This window comes from Tyto alba, unplaced genomic scaffold (assembly GCF_018691265.1).
Source record: "Tyto alba isolate M040663 unplaced genomic scaffold, T.alba_DEE_v4.0 Super-Scaffold_40, whole genome shotgun sequence".
Taxonomy (NCBI): Eukaryota; Metazoa; Chordata; class Aves; order Strigiformes; family Tytonidae; genus Tyto; species Tyto alba.
The window spans coordinates 25,316,849-25,335,241 of record NW_024881316.1 but is presented as its reverse complement, the minus strand read 5'-3'; the positions used below and the strand labels follow the sequence as shown (position 1 = coordinate 25,335,241).

The following is an 18,393-nucleotide window of genomic DNA, read 5'->3' as shown; positions in this document are numbered from 1 at the left end:
ACGGTGCCGAGTAGCCCTCCACCACACCGTGAAGGAGCAGCCGTCGCTCCCCGCCCCGGAGGGCGGCTGTAGCCGCTTCTGCGCACCGGGCCCAAGCGGGGAGCGAGGAGGACGCGGCCACAGCACCGGGCGCGCTGCCAGGGAGCCCTCGCGGGCTGCCGGGCCCGCCGGGGCACCGGCAGCGGGTCGGCCCCGGCGGCAGCGGCCGCCTCCCCCTCAGCCCGCCGGCGAGGCGGGGCCACGGCAGCGCCCGCCCGTCCCGGAAGTCGCCCAGGGGCCGCCTTCCTGCCGGCGCCGCTCCGCCTCCGGCCGGGCAATATGGTGGCGGAGGCGGCGCGGGGGGAGCCGTGAGCCGGTGCCCGCTCCCGCGCCTCCCTCCCTTCCTCCTTCCTTGCCGGTGGCCGCCGCCGCTGCTGCTTCCCCGCCCGCCTGGCGGGTTTGCCCGGCGCGGCGGGCGATGCGGCCGGCGGGGCTGCCGGGCTGTGTGTGAGCGCGCTGCCCATGTGGGTATCCCGGTGAGGCCGGGGGGGCGCAGCGGGAAGATGCTGCTGTCGCTGGTGCTGCACACCTACTCCATGCGCTACGTTCTGCCCGCCGCCGTCATGATGGGCACGGCGCCCACCTACGTGCTGGCCTGGGGCGCCTGGCGCCTGCTGTCCGCCGTGCTGCCCGCCCGCTTCTACCGCGAGGTGGACGACCGCCTCTACACCATCTACCAGAGCATGGTGCTCTTCTTCTTCGAGAACTACACGGGCGTGCAGGTGAGCGGGGAGGGGGGGCTCCGGCCTGGCGTCCCACCCCCCCTCTCCGGGACTCGGCAGCCATTGGGGAGCGGGCGTCCGTGATGTCGGCCGCGGGTCTGGGCTCGCCCCGTCCCCGCTGCCTCTCGGCGGGCCCGCCCGCCTCCATGCGAGGTCCGCGGGGGGGGGGGGGGGGGGAAGCGGCCGGCGGCGGCGGCAGGTGCGGGCCGAGCCCTTCCCCCGGCACCGGCCGGTCGCGTTCCGCAGCTGGCGGTACCTCGCCGGGGGTGCTTTTCACGGAGTGTTGTTGGTGTTGTGTTCGTTTTGCAGGTCGGGAAAACGGAAGGGATGCAACACCGGTCGTGCGCTGTCCGCACTCGAGTGGCAGGCTCCTTTGCACACTTGGACCCTGTGGCCTGTGTTGCGCGTCTGTAGTATTAAATTGGCAGCAGATAAGAAACCTATAATCAGCTATAACTGTACTGAATGCACGTACAAGTTTTTAATAAGTAGATTACTTAACCTCTGAATTACTACACCTTCTCAGTTGTCGTGCAGTTTACCCCCTGTCAGGCTTTGGCCTTTAAATTTTGGGTCAGCCATGGATTGTGATTATTCAGTATATCAGAAACTGAAGTCCAAGGTTTCAGGTTAATAAGTTGGAATTGGAGGCCTCTCTTCACATGGCCAGAGGGGTATTTGTGTTCAAATAATAATATTTAACTTATCTCACAAAGCTTTAAATGTTTGAAAGGTTACGTATTTGACTGTAATTTGAAAAGGAAATAAGAAGACTTTTAGTTCTACGTGGAAAAAGTAATTATGTAAATGATCGGTCCTTACTGTGTCTAAACCTGACTTTCAAAGTTGTCTGAATATACAGAAGTGTATTTGAAGTTACTGTCAGCTGAAGGTGCTTGAGGGTAAAGAATAACAAGTACTTACATGTTGACTGACAGGAGACAGAGCGGGAACAATTAAGTCCTTCATATTTACAGCTAAAGTATTCATCTACTCTCTTATGAAGCATTTATTTCAAAATCACGCTAGGTCTCCCCTACTTTCCACTCTTGAGCTGCAGTTCTAGGCCTCACTACGTGCCGCCTCTCATGGAAATAGCCAAAGCCAAGTAAAGAGAGAAGAATTGCACAGTTTGATATCAGGGTAAATAAAATGGATACAAAACAGAAGTGAGATCTTTTACTGGTAATTAATTTTGGATTCAGCTTGTAGCTTGTGTAATTTCACCTTTGCATCTTGTCCAAGTTAGTTAGCCTGTGTGGTGATTTACACACCTCTTTTTTTTAAAAAAAAAAAAAAGGCAGAAGACAGAGCAGTAGTTCACATATTAAGTACTTACCATTTTATTTGCCTTCTTTTTTATGTAGCATCTTTAATGCAGTTACCTTGATGTGTAATAACACACCTTGATCGTTAGCTGCTGAAAGTAGGAGTACAGTAGTTTAACTCAACCTGTTCTGAGAACGGGAGCCAAAAACCAAGATAGAAATTACAATAGAAAAATTACTCAAATTTCCTACAAATAGTGTGTGCACAGAGTAGCAACCACTTTGAACTTTTGATAAGAACTTTTATCAAAAAAAAATGCCTGTGACCTAAAGGTACAGAAAGGAAAATTCTAACGAAAAGAAATAAAAAGGCAGCCATCATCTGTTGACCTCTGTTCCTTTATTGCATTGATAAAACTTCATCCACACACAAAAAATAAATGGTAGGAGACCGTACAGGTGATCGCTTAGGACTATTAAAATAGAGAAGCCTCGTCACAGTAAGCAACATGATGTTAAGAGGAGATGGTACATGCAAAGCTGAAATAAAGGACAGCAGACGTATATAAGAAAGCCCATAAAACCAATGCGGCATATGTCATAGGGTAAGTAAATTAGTAACTGAGACTGAAAGGTAAATAGAAACTTGGAAAATATGATATCTATGTAGAGAGGTAAGAGGTAGAATCCTTAGAATTCATGTATCGTTTAAGTGGAAGATATCCCCCATTTGTTTAAGGAGGAGAAACAGGGTGTCCTTTCAGAGCTGCTCTTGCCAACACATTTAACTTGAGACTCACAGTGGAAAGTTAAACGTGTGCCTGAGTGTTTGAGATTGGGATGGTAACTTGAGAGCTACTGTGAATTGGCTGTTTTAAGGCATGTAATTAAATGCAGAAGTGTAGCATCATTAAACTTTATCTCAAAAAAACCCAAAAAAACCGCAAGAATAGTAACTTGCGTGGCTTCATAAAGGCAGCTCTAGGGCTTTACCAGCATTAAGGCATTGTAATAGCTATAGGAGAGCAGAATTCAGTTTCTCTTTCAGGTCTTTTTTTATTCAGTTGATTGAAATGTGTAAGGATATTTTTTTGTAACTAGGTAAAAACCTCGTCTGCCAGAATACTGGAATTTGTTGAGTAGTCTCATTGAAGTCATTAGGATTATACGGCCACTTAAGTGATTTATTGAATCAAAGCCTTAAGTGACTTTTTCTAAGCACTGCTGTCGTCTTACCCTATATAAAAAGCCTTTAGAATTATGTACTGTTTAGCCTTCTTTGGTTTGTTATGCTCAGAGTATTTGTGGTTTTTCAATACAATAACACTGTAAGACAGTGGTGAATATTTGAGATGTCTGATCTTAAAATAATAATGTTGCTGAAATTACCAGTAATGTGATCAGGGCCTTCACAGAATAAAGCTGGTTTGGATCATAAATGTAGGTTATTATTTGAATGAAATACTAGTGTGTCTTAATCTTATTTATTTATTTCTCTGTCAGGAAGTGATGTTTCTCTATATCATCTGCTGTTAGTCTGTCAAGTATCTAGATCTGTCTCCCCCTCACAACTGTATGCACAAACTCATTTTTGCTTTGTTTTTTGTTCTCCTGGAATTGGATGTTTTTAGCCTAGTTTATTGAAACAAAAACTGTAGTTCATGCTAGGAAGGCATTTTATCTTTGTAGCAAATGATTTTCAGTTGTGAACTGTAACTAAATAAGGTGATACCCTGATCTGCATGACAGAAAATCCTGAAAAACTAGTAATCTTTTCTCTTAAGTATTTGACTTGAGATCTAACATTACAGAGCTATAATTGCTGTGAACCCTTACTGAATATTTATGTTATAGAGTGGTTTATGAAGTAACTGTAAAAGTTTCTTACTTTCTCATACTGTAAATACTTTCCCTTTGTTAATTTTGGGTCAGACCTGTTTTTTTTTCCACCAAAGTGATTTGTTTTACAAAGTCTAAGAGAACTTGAGCTAAGATTATATCAGTTTAGGTTTTCCAATGATATTAGAAATCTGTTAATGAATTGACAAAAATAGCCCTTCTGCTGACTACCATGCAAGAGTTGGCTGTAGAAAATTGAACCACCAGTATTTAGAGTACAAAAAGCAACCCAGAACATACCAATACTGTCAATGAGGTAAAGTGAACAAAGCCAGTATGGCTATAAAGTGAAATCCTATAATGCTGTGTAAATTTGTTAGGGCAATTGCAGTTTAGCGTATATCCATTAATTTTATTAAGGAGCTATAAATAGATACAGTTAATCCATATATGGCATTGTGACAATGCTCTTCAACAGTCTCCAGGATTATAAACTCATAGTAATGAAAATCCATAAATGCAGTCTGTTGGAAGGTGACATAGCGAGAATGGCCCTGCTTTGGTCCTGTCGTGCTTTTGGTGCAAATGCAGTTGTGTTGCTTCCCACTTGTCCTGCTGCAAGCTGCAGAAGGGCTACAGTACCCTTTCTGAGGAAGAATACAAATGAGATATTTGAACTCTGTGTGAAGTGAGTAAAAAGTCTTAGAGAGCAGAGGCTGTTAATTCTATCAGCGATGAGGCAAAGCAGTCACTGAGACAAACAGGTGCAAATCAGGCACTTTGGAGGATTTGCATTTGCTTGTGCTAATAGTTGACTTGGCCCCAAGTTTTTAAACTGTCAAGTAGGCTGTGAACTGTGGTTGTGTCACTGCTTTTGTCTTTATTGGGGAAGTCTGGTCTGTTATATTTCACACAGACAATAAGCAGTTGCATCTTGCCATAGAATGTGAAAACCAAAATGACTGCAAATATGCCTGTGATTAGGACATTTGAAGGGCTGAAAGGACTAGTATTTCAATATGATGAATGCTGTCATCTCTCTGTGACCCTCAGCATCTTATCCTACTTGCTGTCAGGGTGATGAAATTAATGCCTATTGTGTTTGTGCACATGTTGCAGATCATATGAGGACTAAATGTTCTTCAACTTTTTTTGTTGTAATTTTGCTTGATATTTTGTATAGAGTGGTGGTGAAGAAATAATAAAGAAATCATCACTCAGACTGCTTCCTAAAGGATCATTTTCCATCTGAGAGGTTTTGACAATTGAATGAAATCCATGACTGAATTAATGTTCATGGATTTTGTTCAGTGCTTGTGTCAGCTCTCTTCCCTACCCCCACATCCTGCTGAATAGGAGTTTTTGGAAATGGTGCTCTCATTAAAGGCATTATGAAATTCTGGTTTTCATTGTCATTACAGGACTCTGGAAGGGCTGTGAGAATCAGATGCTACCTCAGTGTTGTTTAGCAGAGCTGTAGTATTTCTAACAATTATTTTAGAGAATACAAGAGATCCCTGTTAATGCAGTATGCTTTCTGGATTGGTATGGAAACTTGGGACTTAATGTGACTCAACAAAGTTGAAAACTACTTAGGATTAGAGCAGATTAAAACTTTGTAGAGGCACCATGCTGCTAAGCTCTTGACTATGCTTTCCAGTGGAGTAGAGCCTGCTCTGTTTCATGTCATGGCTTCCTAGGAAATCTGAGGAGAGCTTGGTATCTGCAATTGGGATGGATGCTTAGTCTTCTAGCCAATCTGCCCTGGAAGTGAGGGCTACGAGGTCTGTGCTCATCTATTCCCAGGACAGCAGCCTTCCCAGGTGAGGTTGCTTTTACTTACTCCCTGTTTTCCCTTTTGAACCTGTTCAGCCATCCAACAGGTAATTCAGGAAGGCCCAAGGTGGAACTGGGAAGCAAAAGAGGCAGTGCAAGTCTGATGGCCAAGTTGCAATGTACTCACATTAGGGAGGTGCTTCTGGTTGCTGTTGGTGTGGTGGGTTGTCATCTCTTAGGAACCTGGTTCTTCCTTCTCCACACTGCGGGAGGCATCGTAATCTTCATCAAGGAAGGGTGAAGGTTCATCTTCCAGCTGCTTTCTGTTGGTAGATAGGAGTGACAAGGTCTGACTCCTCAAGGTGAGGACACGTTTACTGGGCAAATGCCGTAACTGGAAGGTCAAAAGGAGACATCACTTTTCACCCTTGCTCTGTTGTGTTTGGAAGGAAAGTTCTGACAATTGCATTTTGGTATAAATCTGCTATTAAGAACCTGCACTTGAGTTCCCAGAGCTCTTCTCCCATTCTGGCAGCTCAGGAACGGGAGAGTACTGGGATGGTATGGGAACTGAGTGGGAAGACGCAGAGCTGCAGGCAAGGCAAGCCTCCAACCTCGGGTGGGAGCTGAGCAGCCTCTGAGGGCTCATGCTTTCCTAGTTCATTCCATGTGGCTTGCAGCAGCAACTCTTGCTAGCACCCACTCATGTTGCTGCTGTTAGCTGTTGTGAGGCATGTTGAGATGTTCAGATAATCATAACTTGTCGTGTATTTGCGATGGTAGAAATAATGAAATAAAAGTCTTAGGGGAGTGATAGAAATGTGGGGATTGGTGTGGTGCAGAGATTGAAAAGAAACTGGAGAACCTAGTGAAGTGAATCACTTCTGTGTGGTGAAGTATTGAAAGAAGCCCAGTGAAATTTTTCTGCTGTGATACTGGCTCCATGAAGACAGTTTACCTTGGCTCATCTCATTAGAGACTTGAATGCACAGCTGTCTGCAAGCATGTATGTCTTGTATAGTATACAACAAAGTCCTGTGTGTTATTGTAGCAGAAATGAAGTGATACCTGCTAAGCTTGCGGGATGTGGCTTTCAAATTGAGAAGGATGCCTAATTTTAGACTCTAATGTTCAACTGTGGTGTGAGGCAGCAAAAATAGATAATTAGGTACGTAAGCTTTGTGCTTTCTTTTTTAGATATTGCAGAGAATATATTTGCATATATCTTAATTTTTATTCTGCCTTCAGTTGTCTTTCTGAAGGTGAAAATGAAGTCCTTGATGACTCTGGTTTGTTGAGATATCAGCTGGAGTTCTGATGTGCTGCAGATTTGGCTCTGGAGCAATTTGGAAAGAATTTAGTATGGGGAGATTTTGCATTTGGTGCTGGTCCTGATCATCGCCCACCTCTTGCTTGCTATGTGAAAAATAAAGTAAATAAATTAAAACTGAGGTCTGTTAGCATTTTTAGAAATCAGATATCAGCTACGTGAACCAAAGCTGCTGTTTAGGTTCGTAAATTAGAAGCTTTGTGGGGAGATTTGCCTAGAATATGTTTTCTAATTGGCAACTCACAACCAAATCTGAATTTTATATCAGCCTTATCTAATGCAGTCTGCAATTTAATATGTATGTTTACATTTTAAAGTTAGATACATGTGTTTACGAAAATCCTAAGAAGTCAAGTATTTGTCATGTAGGAAAAGCTAAGGAGTCAAAGGGCTGGTTTGAATGCCCTTAAAAATTCTGATTCCAAGTATTGGGCCAGTAAGTTTTAAAATGGTTTAATTTTAAAATTTTCTGTTTAAATATATTTTAATTTGAATATCTTAAGATTTTTAGTATATTAAGTTCTTAATGTAAGTTGTCCTGATTTTGCATAATTTGTTACATTTCAAAATACAAATGGAATTTATCACCTTTTTTAAAATTCTACTTTTTCTTCTTTTCTGCATCTAACTGTACTGGGCCATGGAGTTTTACAGTGCTCTGCCATGCCCTTTCCTTCTGCTTACATAATATGTCCAGATTTTTTTATGTAAAGATGATTGTTAATTTACAAGTTTTTTCTCGTGGTATTCTACCATCAGACACTGTTCTTGCTGAGAGAGGATTCTATTCATAGTTAAACATTTGACTCCAATTATTTCAAACTATTTACCTCAGGCTTACAGGGTATCCTTTTTTTCCTGTTTCAGTTGTGTTAGATAAAGTAGGCTCAGATGTCAGGGATTTTGACATTACAATTATGAGGAAACTTATCTTCTTGGGGGAAAAATATTCTTTAATCTTTGTTCTGTCAATTTGAATTTATGCTATGGAGATATTTGGGATAAAGAAGCAAGGGAAATGATTTTCTTCTTTTTGTTCATTTTATTTCTGTCACCTATTACTTGTCATCTTCCCTGTTACAACTAGCTCCTCAGTGCAGGGCTAGGAAATCACAGAGTGTATGCTGGTTTGATTTTTAAATGTAAAATTAGCTACCCATGATTTGGTCAAATCTGTATTTGGTCACGTAACTAGATGTAAAGAAAAATAATTTATTTTGCATTACTTTATACTGTATTGTGGCAGTTGCAATAATTTTTCCTCTGGAACTTGTGGATTGACTTGAAGAGTTAGCCCATCCCATTTTCTACTTGGGAATCTGAGGGCACGTGCGTTTCTTTTTGCGTAGGGAAACATATAGTGCACGGTCCTGAGTGAGCTGCAGGTGAACCGGATCATCTACACGCTGTGGTGGTGTGCAGATATTAGAGTGATTTTAACACTGGTTATTTTTTTGAGGCTGATGCAAGTTTAGTGTGTTCAGGTCTGGAGCCAGATTAGTTGCAGCTTGCTCAGATACCTCCCTGCATGTTCTCTTTTGCTGTGTAATGATTCCTCTTCCTCACCTTGAAAGTCCACAGGAATTACAATTTTCAGTGAGTAGTTAGAATTTGTGTGGAGGAGCTTTCAAAAATCTTGCTCCACAGTCACAAGCAGAGGACAGAGATTTATAATCAACCCCTTTCCCATCTGTGTTGACTCATGGATAACTTCACATCAGTTTTGTCTGTACTTGACTTAAACGGTTGTATGAGTATTATAGATAAAAATACAGTCAACTCCTCCTTGGAGTCCTTGGCATTTAGAAGCAAAGTTCCTGTCATACAGTGCTCTAGCTAGAGGAGCACTGCGAACTGCCACGAGGTTTCCTGCTTCTGGCTGATGTGGGGTGCACAAATGAGAACATTTCCAGAATGCGCTTAATGTACCAAGGCACCATAGCTGCTATTTTGGGGGGGACGGATGGGATGGGACATGGACATTATGTATTTTCCACTACAGAATAGTAATAAAGTAAACAATAGTTACATTAAATGTGGGTCACTTTTTCCTTTTAAGGAAATTGCAAAAATCTGCGGGAAGAAATCTGCAGAGGTGCCAGAGGCTTATAAGGGAGACTATTACTCTCCTTCCACTCTTGCGCTGGAAAGCGTGTTTAGGTTTTGCATTATACCAAGATACCAGATGTTCAGAGAAACCCTCTTGTTGAAATCTCAGCTTATAAATAATCGTCTTTCACATGTGCTATATAAATTTGAAATATGTGCAGTATTTCTTAAAAAAAAAACGTAATTACTTGTGATTTATGATGAAAGTTATTTAGATGCTCTAACTTTGACTTTCCCAAGTGGTCCCTGATGGCAATTGTGGGCTGCTCCATGGTCTATGAAACAGAACAGCACTGTAGTCTAAAGCAAGTCATTTGTAGAAAGATCCAGTAAATTATTTAGGCACTGAAAATAGGATTTATTCAGATTCAGAACTTAGATGCCAAAATCTTAAATTTATGTTAATGATAAATCCTGCTTTTTTCCGTCACCAAGACAGAAACACTTAAGTTATACAGATGCCTTTTTTTTTTTTTAAGGTTTCTTCAATAAGCTGATGTCAGTGAAACTACCAAGATTTTTCTTCAGATGGCCTGCCTGCAGTGAAAATTATTTAATTTCTTATAAAACTCTAATTAGGCAATTAATTCCTTATAGCCTAAATATTTGCAAGTCTTTTTTATGCTCAAATACAAGTAGTAGTCAACTATGGACAGAATAAAAGACTCTAAAGCTGTATTTTTACTGACAGAGATATTATAAATTGTATTATAAATATCAATATATTGTTTTCATTAGCTCACAATTTACCTGTGTTTCCTTTAAGATTTTATTGATTCTGATTCTTCCAGAAGCTTTCCCTTAATTCATAGGTCAATTATCTTTAATTCAGCTGAGAAACTAAAGCTTTTACAGTCAGAATCAGAACAAGACTACTTCTATACATGTAGCTAAGGCCACTGAATGAAGCATAACCACTCATAACTTTGTCAATTTAGACCGTAAGACTAAAAACTAGTATGAAAGCAAAAATGTACAGACTTCATACTTAACATCAGATGGTATGATTCAGTTCTGCACAAGCTATATAGATTGCTAATACAGGCTTCTTACAAAAAGGAAACAAAATGGCAGCCACTGTATTTTTTTTTAAAGTTCTCTGCTTTCTAGTTCAATCAAATGAATTATTTATTAAAAAAAAAAAATTAATTACCTATAGGAATCTTCTCAATATTCCCCAGAGCTTAGTTTCTTGGCAATGGTTTTCTTCATTAAACCCCAGCAAAATTCATAGCTGCAGAATATTTGAGTGACCTCTCTGCTTCAATAAACTGGATTGCATTGTGATTTTATGGTTTGATGCTGAGCCTGAGCAGCAGATTTCAGACTTGTAGAATTATGAATTGAGCAGATAGTCTTTTTTACTAAAGAGGTTATGAGGTGTAGCAATAATATGACCATTTCCTAAAAACTGTGTGTGGCCTAAATGTATTTTTAGAAAAACTATATTTAAAGGTAAACTTTTGTTTTAGATCTAGAGAAAAAGCTACTAAAAACTAAGACATGAAAGACCTTTCTCCTTCTGTCCTATTCGTATTCTTCATGCAGTAGGCAAGTGAAACCTGTGTCTGTTAAATGCAAATAAAAGTGCTTCTCAGTCTTCTGTGAAGCAAAATAAACATTTGAAATTCTTATAGTAGGACATTTGAAAACCTGAAAAATTTGTCAGCACCAAGTACAAGTTCTCCATCCAATTGTATCCTGTCTTGAGCCTGCTTCTTGTCAAACAGGATAAATAGATTCTGTGATCTGAGGTACTTTCTTTAGAAGCCTAAAGGACTGGTGATGTCATCAGGCAGGTTTTTAGACTAAGAGAAAATTTAAACAACCACCCATAAGATGTCTGCAGCAATGCTGCAGAAGGCAGATTGCACCGGGTTATGTGTTGACTTCAGAAGCCATATCCGATAGTCACTTTTGTTGGTTTCCCAATGCAAGCTCCACCCTTTCGCCACAAAATTATATCCAGACATTTTAACAAACTGATGAGAAATACATCCTAGCATACTATTTATTTTAATAAGTACTCACGTTGTAACAAAGACGCTCTTGTCCCAAAGAGCATGCAGTCCCAGTTATAAAAGTAGTCAGGAAGAAATAGCGAAATGGAGAAAAGTGCCTGTTGTGAGGATAGCACAGCTGAGTGTATGAACTTTGTAAGTGAAGTGTTGTTGTCTTGAATGTTCTGATTCTCCTCTCTTCCTCCAGGAGAGTGAAGGAATGTTCTTCTGCTATTATCCTACTGCTTTTATCCTCCTTTCTAGTTGCTATTGCCTGTGCTTGAAGCTGATGTTTTTCCTGATCAGAATACTCCACCATCTCCACAGAGTGCCCCAGTGCACATGGGTTTGTTGAAATAACAGCAAAGGGAGCATCATTCTGCAATTCACACCTAGTTTCCTTGAATAGAGAAAGGAGGAGAGTTAAGAATTCTGAGGAATAAAGAGCGTGCTGGTAGGCCTGTGATAGGAGATCAGATGAGATGGCCCGAGTTTTTACCACTGGTAACCATCTGTGTTGCCTTACTGCCACTGAAGCAGAAATGCCAGATCAGTTCCTGAACTGCTCCCATTATCAGCCACATCCAATTATCATGGTAAGGTGATCTCTTTGCTAAGAGTTTGATGTGGTCACCAGTTGACCTGCAAGCAGGTCTTCTGATAGTGTGATTACATTTACCTCTTGAGTAATTTTTGTCATGTCACTATTTACTGAGCTGATGTAGCTAGATGTGATTATATCATCTATTTAATTTTCTTTGGTATGTACAGATTTCATAAGCAAGAAATAAAACTCTAAACTGGGAGTGTCCACCTTGCTGCGGTGAAAACCTATGCAAATTATGAGTTACTTAGGTGTGGCTGCTGTGCAGGACTGTTTTACATTGCTACGTGACCTACCATGTTAGCACAGTCATAGTTGAATATCTTGCACTGAAAGAAGCAGAAGCTGCCAGGGAAGCTGAAACTGGTGTCACCAGATCACCCAGGAGCTCCCATTTGCATTCCTAGATCAGCCTATCACTGAATTAATAAATTCTTCCATCAAGGGAGCTTGTTGTAACCTCCTGTTAGTCCATCAGAGCTTCCTCTGGCCATGACACTCGTCTTGTGCCTGCTGAATGTGTGAACAGCTTGGTGTATGGCATCCAGGGAAGCTGGGTACCAGCCTTCCCACAGAAGGGAATCTCACAGCATCCAGTTTCCTTTATTTGAGACCTCACTGAATTGAGTTTGACAGCACTGCTATGTAAACAGATGTGAAAGACTCATATTAACAGTAACTGTATTACCCGTTACTGTAAACAGGGCTGTGAAACAACCAAAACATGTAAACATGTCTAAAAGCACACATTTTAATGTTCTGTATCCAAGTAACATTTGCAATGTTAGACTGTAAATCTGCATTTTAAATATTTTCCCTCAAATCTCTGCTTGCTTTGGCTTATGGTGTCACTCTTCCTTTTAACTTACTTTCTTTGCTTGACTTCATTGTGCCTTTTTAAACAAAAAAAACAAACAAACAAACAAACAAACAAAAAAAAAAAAAAAACAAAAAAACAAAGCAGCACCTATTAAAGTGAATAGGTTCCTCACTTGTTTCATTGTGGCAGACAGGACATTATCTTCTCAGTCTTTCAAGCTGATACATACAGAATGTATGTATACTGCGGCATTTGGAGAGCTGTTCATGAAATACCTGAAACACTAAGTAAGTTAGCTTCTGCAACTGAAAATTGCCTCCCAAGCACATCCTGCACGGCTTCCCTGGTGCTGGCTTGCAAGTGCCCTGCAGAGGGGAAGACCTCCCCCCTGGTGATCTGCAGACGCTGGGAATGGCACCATTCTTCTGAGGAGGAGGAGGATTAGGAGTCTTACAGCTACTCTGACCTCTTCGGGTTGCTGCAAAAGGGACATGCACACAACCTGGCACTGTGGACACTAGTTTCTGCATTGATGTCCCTGGTAAGTCACTCAAGTGCTTGCCTTCACTGTGGTCCCGAGATCTCTTCTGCACCAGCAGACTGAGAAGGAGGCAGAGACTGCACAGTCTCTGCAGCAGGGAATTTTGCAAAGTTAGCTACAAAAACCGTCAGGGAGTCAGAGGTTTTCTGGATACCATGAGTAAGAGTACTGTATCATTTCCTTCTGTAGCGGTAATATACATTAGGTGCTCTGGTTCACCTAAAAGCACTAGATTATCAGAAATTGAAGTCTTGCCCTTGAAGGGACTCTTCCCCTTCTTATCCATAAGCTGGTGAATTATGCAGACATCATCACAGTGAAAAGGGCAATGTTTCTGCAGGATTCAAAGCTCTTAACTGTTAGCCCTCTGTTGTGTAAGGTCTGTGAAAATTTCCAGAAACACAACGATAAAGCAAAATTCCTTCATTCTCAGAAGGAGAGCTGTGTGGATGCCTGCAGAGTAGGTGTCTCCTGTGAAATGTGAAGAAGCCTCTAGAGAATGCAGGTTGGAAGTTGCCATTCTTACATGATTGAAATAACAGTTGTAAATTTGTAGCACTCAGTTCCTAGTCATAAATGTCAAATACGTGAATACCTGTTTGCTGTTCTTTCATGAATTGTATGAGCCTTTTCTCAAGAATACTGAAATGAGCAGTGCCGAAGTGAATGATGCTGCACTTAAAGCTGTTGCATCCTCTTAGGCTGAACCATCTGAGCAAACAAAATAAAATTTCCAGATTCCTTACTTTTCTTTGAAATAAAATGCTCAAGTTTTTTGTGTTTAGTGAGAACTAATTATAAATATTAAATGATAAGATTTTTTTTTTTTTAGTTCTGTACAACAGTATGGCTGTGTTTTATCATGACTGAAAAATTTTGGTTCATTACATGTAAACACATGCAACTGCTATGGTAAGATATAATGCTGTACATAGAAATTGCTTACAGTAACAATGAGTGGGTGTTCCTCTGGGATTAAAAAGTGAACTAGATCCAATCTTAGTGAAATAAAAAAAAATACATATTAACTGTTATATTTGGCAGACACAATCATACATGTGTTTTTAAGGGAACAATCCTTTATATTTGTTTTTACTCATCCAATAGTCACAAATGCATGCTTTCAATTGTGGGTCTGATTACACTGAGATTTTGACTTTGTAAAAATTTCCACTTTAATATACAAGTTGAAGTTACAAATTGTATATTTAAAACCCTCTTTCTTGTGTGGGGTAGCTCTTACAGTGTTGAGGGCAGATTTTGTTTTCCTCTTGTTATTATTTTCTTACATTTTAAAAAAAGTACAAATAGCATTCATGACCTTCTGGCTTAGTGATTTGTTGTATTGGGCCTTTTCCCTCCCTCTAAAGCAGTCTTTGCCAGAAACTGCATAGTGGAGTCTTAACTTTAAATTAAAGAAAAATGTATTTATGGATTTAGTGCGTAACACTGCTGGGAAAGTATACACTTGAAAAATGAAGCTGTAACTCCATAAGTGAGAGTAGGAAGGTAATTTTTTATTTCAATAGAACTTTTGCACCTGAACTTTAAGATCAGACCCTCTGATTGCTACCCTGAACTAAATAGTGTGTGGTACCTAGAGTGTCAGCAGTCAGGCTGTAAATTCTCCTGGAACTTTAATGAGAAAACTACTCCTACAGCAAAATCTTGTTTGATATTTCTTGGATACTGTTCAGAATATACTTGTCAACTGACTTGTTACAAATAATGTTCAATTAAAAATTATGGTGCTGCTTCTTTTTTTATTATTTCAAAGTAGTAATGTTCTCTTTACTCAATGCTGCATAATCTCTTGTTCACATATTTACTGAATATCTCAGTTTGACAATATCTCGTTTCTTGCCTTGAAAGCAAAGTTTGGTCAACAGTGCAGTTTCATTTTCAAAGAAGAAGGAACAGCATGAATATGCTTTATGTGGTTTTTTTGCCTAGCGTTGCAATACAAGGCGTTACCCATCCGGTATCCCAGGTTAACTGAGAGGTGTGCAGATTTTCTGGAGATGCTCAGAGACCTTCTGTAAGGATCAATATGAGACTCTGCATACTACATGATACTAATCAAGAACTGAATTTTGTTTAGATTTTCCTGATAAAATCACCAGGTTGTCCAGACTTAGGGAAGTGGTGATAATAAGTGGGTGAAACTTCCAAATAGCACTTTGTTTCTTGGAGAAGGGAGTCACTTTGAAGAAGAGTGTATGTTTAATACAGCTAACTTCTACAAACAAGGAGTACAGCCACTGGTGTTGGCAGAGCGAGGGGGGAATGCTGCCTAGAGTGAGCTGGTTGGAAAAACTAAGCTTCTTTAGATAATGAAAATATATATTAAAGATAATTAAATGGCTGCATGGATTCTTCAGAATTGAAATTTGTTTCTCACTTTATATTTGAAATAAAAGTAATGGAATTAATCCATTTTAAAAGGTGACTTGGATTACTGCTTCAGCATCTTGCTTTGTAGTCATGCTCTCAGAAGATTATTTCACTGGCAGGCAGTTACCTTTCAGGGGTGGGTAACTAACTACAAGGTTAAAGGGTGTCTTTAATATAGCGGAAAAAAAAACCAACCACATCTGCTGGCTGAAAGCTGAAGACCCCTCAACCTCATGCTTTTTTGTTCGTTGTTGATGGTTAAAATCATGGCAAATGGTTGAGATTTTGTTCTTGATCTAATCCAGAAAAATTTACCATTTTAGATTGAATGATAAAGTGTGTCTGGCTGAAGCATGTCTTACTCATTAGATGTATAAAGTTAAATGGTGGTTTTGTACATGTCTATGATTCATCTTTACCTTTAATTATATTAATGTAGGGATCTTGTGCATGTAGGTCAGCTTTCGTGGATCCAGTTCTAGGGCTGAGGTGCAAGAACAGAATAGTTTTCTTAAGCACTTGTTAATTAATATTCACTGCTTTGTTGATAAGGCAGTTGTATACATGACGGATACTGATGCAGTGATGAGCTGGTTTTGTGTTAATGGTGCTAACTTGCTGGCAGTTTTCCTAGTATATAGCTAATTACTGCATTGAATCTCATCACTGCATAATGCAATGAAAATAAATAATAAAGTAATACTAAATTTCTCCTTTTTTTTTTTTTTTTTTTAGGTAATAATCTATGGAGATTTGCCAAAAAATAAAGAAAATGTAATATATTTATCAAATCATCAGTGTACAGGTTTGTATTTTTTTTTTGTCTTAGCACTTTTATAGATTTAAAAAATCTGCTTGTCTGTTTATTGTGTCTCTTCCAGCCTTGCCCTAATGAGCAAGAACTTCTAGTTTATAACTTTGGGTTCAGAAACCTTTAGTGATATTTGTATGTACAACATGTTCTTTTTGTTTCATCAGTGGCAATTAAAAACTAATTTAAATAAACATTTTGGGCTTTTGTCTTTGCAGTTGATTGGATTATTGCAGACATGCTGGCAGTTAGGCAGAATGCTCTTGGACATGTCCGATATGTCTTGAAAGATGGGTTAAAATGGCTTCCACTGTATGGGTGGTATTTTTCACAGGTAAGCACATTCACTTTTTCCTTGCTGTTCGTAGGTCAAATATGAAGATGTACTTTCCTTCTGTTTATCATACGTGCTGGGAAGATGTAGTTCTGAGCTGGCATTTGTTTGTTTGAACATGAAAATAGCTGGTTTCTCTGTGTAGTTAGATGTATATCTTAGTTGAGAGACAGTTATTAAGAAATCAGTTTACTTTTCTAAATAAATACTTCTTATGGATGGTATTTATTACTAGAATTAAAACTGTAGAGTCTGTTAGAAGCATTTCAGAATTTTCTAGAACCCTGTTCTTTTTACAATCCAAAGACCCACTTACCGGTAGGTGTAAGTAGACTATTTTTTTCTGTGTATGGGTTTTTTTTTTATCATGCTACAAATTGGGAATCAAGTAACATTGCTGGGGTGTACTTGTTTTGTTTTTGTTGTTTTGGGGGTTTAGCACAATACAAAAGAGGAAAATTGAACTTTAGTGTAATGTGGAAGAAAAAGCAGATCCCAGCCTCCGTGAAAGTGTTGATGGTTTCACTTTGGACTTCAGTTAAGCAAAAACCCGAGTCTAACGGTATTCCTATTACTACCTTTACTTTATCCTCTTCCTGCATAATGCTTCTCTTGTTCCTTTTAGTCTGAGAGCTCAATCTGATGTGGCTCAAAGTTATACAATTACTGAAGAAGCAGTGGGCCATGGTCATTGTACAGCCAACGTGATGAGTGGATGTGATCTTTAATCTAAAATGGTCGAGAACAGTGTAGATGGCTTTACCTTCCTTAAACCCTCTCTGAACTTGTAATGTCTTTTTTTTGCTTTTTCTGAAAGCGGGACTGTCTCTATATACAAATTAAATAAAATGTGGAGGGAGATATTTTTGCAAATAATCGTATGTTTTGCTAGGTGATCAGAAAAGGCTTCACAGTATTTATCTCAGAATATAGATGGGTGCTTAGTTGTTAGAATAGAAATAGATTAAGTTTTGGGTAACTGTTCCAAAGTGTGTGTTTGATAATATTTTCACCTTAGGCTTCTATCTTTGATCTTTACCTGTTCCCTGAACATTAATCTTGCTTTCTGCCCCAACACAGTCTCCTTCCACCCAGGCAAAGAAAAGCAAAAAACACTCAGAAAAATACTTCTAATAGAATTAGACAGTTTGATTGAATTGACTGTCAGCCCTGTCCAAGAGGATGGGGGATATTGAGAGCAATACTGTGCTGGGTATGATTTGAACTAATATCAGTTTGTAAAGAAATGTATGAAGAGTAGGCAACTACAGACACATGTCTGAATAGGAGGCTTTACTCTCCCTCATCCTTGGTTCATGTTTCTCCCTCTCTCTCACTGCTTGCACTCTTGCATCCATAAGTCCAGTCAGATCAGTTGGTTGCTGGAACCAGCAAAAGGGGGAAAATGTTGAATAATAAGCCATGGGTGGGAAGAGGAGAGGAGGTAGGATAGCTCTTGTGTGGCCGTTGATGCTGAAACTGTGCTTCCAAGAAGCAAATGTAAGTTGAATTGGGTTTAGAGAGCATTGGGCAAGGGGAGATACAGATCCATGAACTGCCTAATTAATTTGCTGAAGAAAAGGAGGTGCCTTAAACAGTGGCCTTTCCCAGCAATCAGATGTTGCCTTCTAGCTTGGGTGTAGATACCTGATTTGAACAGAGGCTCAGAGTCTTGGATCATGTCACATAAGATGTTCATCGCGAGGGTGTGAACTGTCTCACCATTTTATCTTAGAGCACAGGTAGTAGTTGATGTTCCTACTGTCTGTTCAGTATGTAAGAGGTTAGAGTGTCCCTCAAGATATT

At 39.9% G+C, this 18,393-nt stretch overlaps 1 protein-coding gene across 1 annotated transcript in view; it reads left to right on the top strand.

Annotated features, from left to right (window-relative positions):
- The first annotated feature begins 262 nt into the window (after positions 1-262).
- Positions 263-18,393, top strand: part of AGPAT5 (1-acylglycerol-3-phosphate O-acyltransferase 5) — a 57,621-nt gene continuing 39,490 nt past the window's right edge. Inside the window, exons 1-3 of the mRNA XM_042803172.1 lie at positions 263-761; positions 16,178-16,247; positions 16,472-16,587. Of these exons, the coding sequence (XP_042659106.1) occupies positions 543-761; positions 16,178-16,247; positions 16,472-16,587 (405 nt within the window). The 5' untranslated portion in view covers positions 263-542. The remainder of the gene's footprint in view (positions 762-16,177; positions 16,248-16,471; positions 16,588-18,393) is intronic.